Genomic DNA, 4,434 nt, shown 5'->3' with positions numbered 1-4,434 from the left:
ATATATATATATATATATATATACGATGAGTTTTTTTTCAGTTTCCGTCTACCAAATCCACGGCCCGAGGCTATAGTAGAAGACGCTCAAGGCGTCACGCAATGGGACTGAACCTTGAACCAGGTTGTTGGGAAGCAAGATTCTTACCACACGGTATGTGCAATGAACCGCTTATATTTCTACAATACACAAAATATTTCAACAAATTTTTCGTAGGTAGGTGGATGGGTGGGTTGGTGCGGTTAGGGTTGTGCGTGTGTTTATGTTAAGTGTTTGACAAACCAACCTCGATTACAAAAAACGGTGTCACCTCGAAAAGGCAACCTAGCCAATCAATAGAAATATAAATCGATACAAATTGAAAACAAAGGATCCAGATCGCTCTAATCGATTGATTCCTTTGGATCCTTGAAGGCGGAACCCTAGCAAGGCCGCAGCACACAATGAATTAATAAAAAAGAAAAGAAAAATATCGTATGAAAATAAAAGATGAGAGTCACGGCTAGATCGCCTCTGTTCATAGATCTGTTTGAAGCGACTAAAACAATAACATTAACACATGTGAGTTAAGTAGGTCATCACGACAATGTGGTCGTTTGAAGCGGTAGAAGAAATAGCAGCTAAATCACCATCTAACGCTTTATAAAGACTTTTTTAAAAAAATCAAAATAATGGAAGAGCAATCGAATAATTTAATTTGAGGTAAAGGAACGGCAAGATGCTAAGATGGTCACGACTGGGTTGAGTATGATCGGTGGCCTGCTTAGGACAGCAAACTTGGTGTTAAACAATAACGGAGAATAATACGTTGGATAATGTAGTCTATGAAATTAATAAAACGAGATGGTCACGGCCAGAATGCCTCTGATAACAACAGATCCACTCGATCAGGCTGCTCTGACCTGTGGCTAAACAACAACAATACTAAAGGACGAACACATTGGATAATGAGTAATGTACATTACTTAATGAAAAAGGGGGAAAACGGGTTAGTCACGGTTGGATTGCCCTCGATTTTGAGTAATTCGCAGGGGTGGGGAGGACTAAAGAACAACAACAGCTGTGATTAGAAAAGAGAGAAGTATGCGGAGAGAGATGAAAGAGACATATAAACAGAATGAGGTCAGAGAGAAAAAGGGAGCGGCTGGTCAATGAGAAATAATAAAGCCTCCCGCCAAGATGGAGGAAATCGGTTTCATTTCACAAATAAACATTTATCTTTAGCATTAAAACATTTAATAAACAAAACACAAATAGATGACGTAATCACAAATTGAATTGTGCTTCCTCTTAATGCGATTCTTACCGCGATTTCTGTCCTTCGTCGAACAAGTTCAGCCAATTCGGTTCGGGTATCCAGAGTAGCTATCTGGCGTTGGCTCGCCATGTTTAGAGAGAAAAACAACGACAGCGTGTTTAGTACGACGATTCTGATTGGTCGATTGCATGACTGAGTATATAACACTGACATTTTGATTGGCTACTGTTAGGCTACTTCAGTTTACCAGCAAACTATCGCAGCTGGGTGCTTAATAGCGAACCGAGGTATTTTAATTGATTAAAATTCCGCTCTTAGTGATGTTGACAAATAATTATCCCAGTGACTAATGTTGTCCTAGAAAACACGGTAGACAAGGCTTTATTTAGGTTAATTAGATATAGAATGCAGTGCGGACTGGGAATGAAATTGATATTTAATAGTACGAGAGACAGCAAAGATCATGTTTCTATGGTATTAAACCTCATCAGCTAATTTTAGTGAAACACTTTGTAAGGAAACCGCAAAGAAGAGACACTCAAAGACGTAGAGAAATAGAGGGCATGGAAGTAGTATATATATGTATGTATGTATGTATATATATGTAAAAGATTTAGATTCGAAATTGAATGTGGTACTTACGTTTAGGCACCAGAATATAGTATGGTATTATCCAAAACAATTCCAAAAACAAGGTGATCAAAAATCAGTAAAAGCAACACGGATTTTAAAGGTTATTGTAGTACGCTCGTTTCATGCTACTCCATTTATTTAAGTAATGCGAGCATTACATTAATGCACAAGAATATAGAAAATTACAGCAGAATGGATATCTTTTTTTGGTGGTGGTGGGGTTTATTTGTCTTTCCCAACCTCCACCCTCCTTGTGTTCAGTGTCTGGTACAGTTCGTGGTCTTTTACGAGAAGATGATTTTCCCCTCACCTTTAATGACTTCGATGATTTCGTCTCTTTTCACCTGAGTCCGGTACCTGTTTTCCGTTTTTCTCGCTCTAATATGCCGGCCATTGCTCGCAGGACCTCACCAAGACACCTAACTGGATCTCCTCTGGCCATGATTCTTGTGTGTAGGCGTAACCATGTGCATCATTGACTGTATGCCCTATTCAATGGATCCTCTTTCATTCTTGCATCTGTAGGTTTGTTGTTAAAACAGTGTTAGAATACACTTTTTGGAGAAAGAACGAGATGCGAAAAGCTCCACGTTCAAAAATTCATGTCATGCAATCTTTTAGTTTGGCAGGTCCTATTTTGGCCCAAGTTTCTTGTGATCCAAATTGCATCGCCGTGGACTTTCGCTCTTCCCTCTCCATCATACACACACATACATACATACACACATGCACACATACATACATATACACATACATACATACATACGTTTGTACGTATGTACGCACGTATTTATATATACACATTCCCAGTGATAACGCTGCGTTTCGATATCCGACAGAGGGCAACACTGGACAGATAAGACATTTTTACAACTTTTACCATAATGGAGAATTTCCGTCTCCATGGTAACTGCTGTGAATCTGCCTTTAGATGTTGGAATACGTTACAAACATATTCTAACTAACCTAAAGTTTTCATATATATATATATATATATATATATAAAGAAGCACCAATTCAAGCAATTGTTTCTAAAATTGGAACAAGACCAGGAATTGGTGGGGCAGAGCCTAGTCGACTATATCGTCTTCAGTACTTGACTGGTCCTCATCTCATCCTGCCCGGAAGGGTGAAAAGTAACTCCTAAGCTCGGCTGGATTTGAACTCAGAACCTAAACACCGGAACACATACAAGGAATTTTTTTTTACTCTATAATTATTCTGCAAATTCACTACTTCCTCCAAACACACACACATACATGCATTCGAGGGCGCACAAACAATGAAATAAACATATTTTGTTAATTGCAGCGTAATCATCGGGAGTTACCTCCCTTTATCCTCCCTAACAACGTGCGAAGCGAAATCACAAAAATGACATTGAAGCCCCGTAGAGGAGATCGTGTCCACCACCCAGTCGGTTTTATTGCTCGTTCCAAGCTGTCAAAAAGAACCGTGGTTTAGCCATGAGGGTCCTAACTTCACAACCAGACTAAACATATGGATTTCACTCCTCATACACATTTATTCATTACGCACTCTGTATTACTGTTATTATTCTTGCGACAAGAAGTCCTCTTCTGGTAATTGAGTCACCACACTTCACATTCTTTCCGGACGATATGGCATTTCAGCTTCCACTGAGGTATTGTAACATACTATTATAATATCATATGTCTTATATATATATATATGTAAACAAAAAACGATTACCGGCACAAAACCGAACGTACCACCAACCGTATAGAAACAATATGCCACAGTCCCATATTCACAGATGAATACTTGTTTTCATTTAAGTGTTATCTTAGATTAATTAAAATGAGTTAATAATTACCATTTTATGTTACACTTTATACACATATGACACCGCACTTTGGTAATTTTGTAAACATTCTAGGATTCCACACGTGTTGTGTAAAATAATACTTTATAAGTCAACGAGGAAGTTGCCGATGTCTACGGCGCACATAAACTGCCTTTATGATTTTGTCGTACATTATTTTTATAGGCAAAAAAACAATATATTTTAGAATTTGATGATGCAGGCGTTTGGTGAGTGGTTTACTTCTTAACCGCGTTGTTCCTTGTTCAGTCCCACTTCGTACCACCTTCTAATGTAGCCTTGCACCGAACAAAAGACTTGTGAATGGATTTGGTAGACGGAAACTGAAAGAAGCCCCATCTTATGTATGTATGTATATATATATGTGTGTGTGTGTGTGTGTTTTGATGCAAACAGGGAAAATAGAACTCAAAATATGCGGATGTGGATATTTGGGCGGGATGTGTTTCGATGATGGACACCCGGCGGTGTTGACCGATTTGTTTATGTCTCCGTAACTTAGCGGTTCGGAAAAAGAGAATGATAGAATAAGTCCCAGGCTTAAAAAAAAGGGTGCGTTCGTACCACTAAAAATTCTTTAATGTTGTGCCCCAGTATGGCCGCAATCTAATGACTGAAACACGTAAAAAGATAAAAGGTATTTCCGACGATTCCAGGTTGTTCTGAAGGTTGTTTACTTAGACTCGATTTTACATGC

General features: G+C 38.6%; 1 protein-coding gene and 1 long non-coding RNA gene across 2 annotated transcripts in view; one reads left to right on the top strand and one right to left on the bottom strand.

The window, feature by feature from the left end:
* The window catches only part of LOC106879020 (chromatin modification-related protein MEAF6), a 5,551-nt gene extending 4,147 nt beyond the window's left edge, over positions 1-1,404 (bottom strand). The window contains exon 1 of the mRNA XM_014928423.2: positions 1,307-1,404. Within this exon, the coding sequence (XP_014783909.1) occupies positions 1,307-1,387 (81 nt within the window). The 5' untranslated portion in view covers positions 1,388-1,404. The remainder of the gene's footprint in view (positions 1-1,306) is intronic.
* A 2,099-nt stretch (positions 1,405-3,503) lies between these two features.
* The window catches only part of LOC128250548 (uncharacterized), a 1,675-nt gene continuing 744 nt past the window's right edge, over positions 3,504-4,434 (top strand). The window contains exon 1 of the long non-coding RNA XR_008266579.1: positions 3,504-3,536. This is a non-coding gene — a long non-coding RNA (uncharacterized LOC128250548). The remainder of the gene's footprint in view (positions 3,537-4,434) is intronic.

The sequence above is a fragment of the Octopus bimaculoides genome, chromosome 22 (assembly GCF_001194135.2).
Source record: "Octopus bimaculoides isolate UCB-OBI-ISO-001 chromosome 22, ASM119413v2, whole genome shotgun sequence".
In the NCBI taxonomy this organism is placed as follows: Eukaryota; Metazoa; Mollusca; class Cephalopoda; order Octopoda; family Octopodidae; genus Octopus; species Octopus bimaculoides.
The sequence above is the reverse complement of the archived record's forward strand: the minus strand, read 5'-3'. Positions and strand labels throughout refer to the sequence as shown.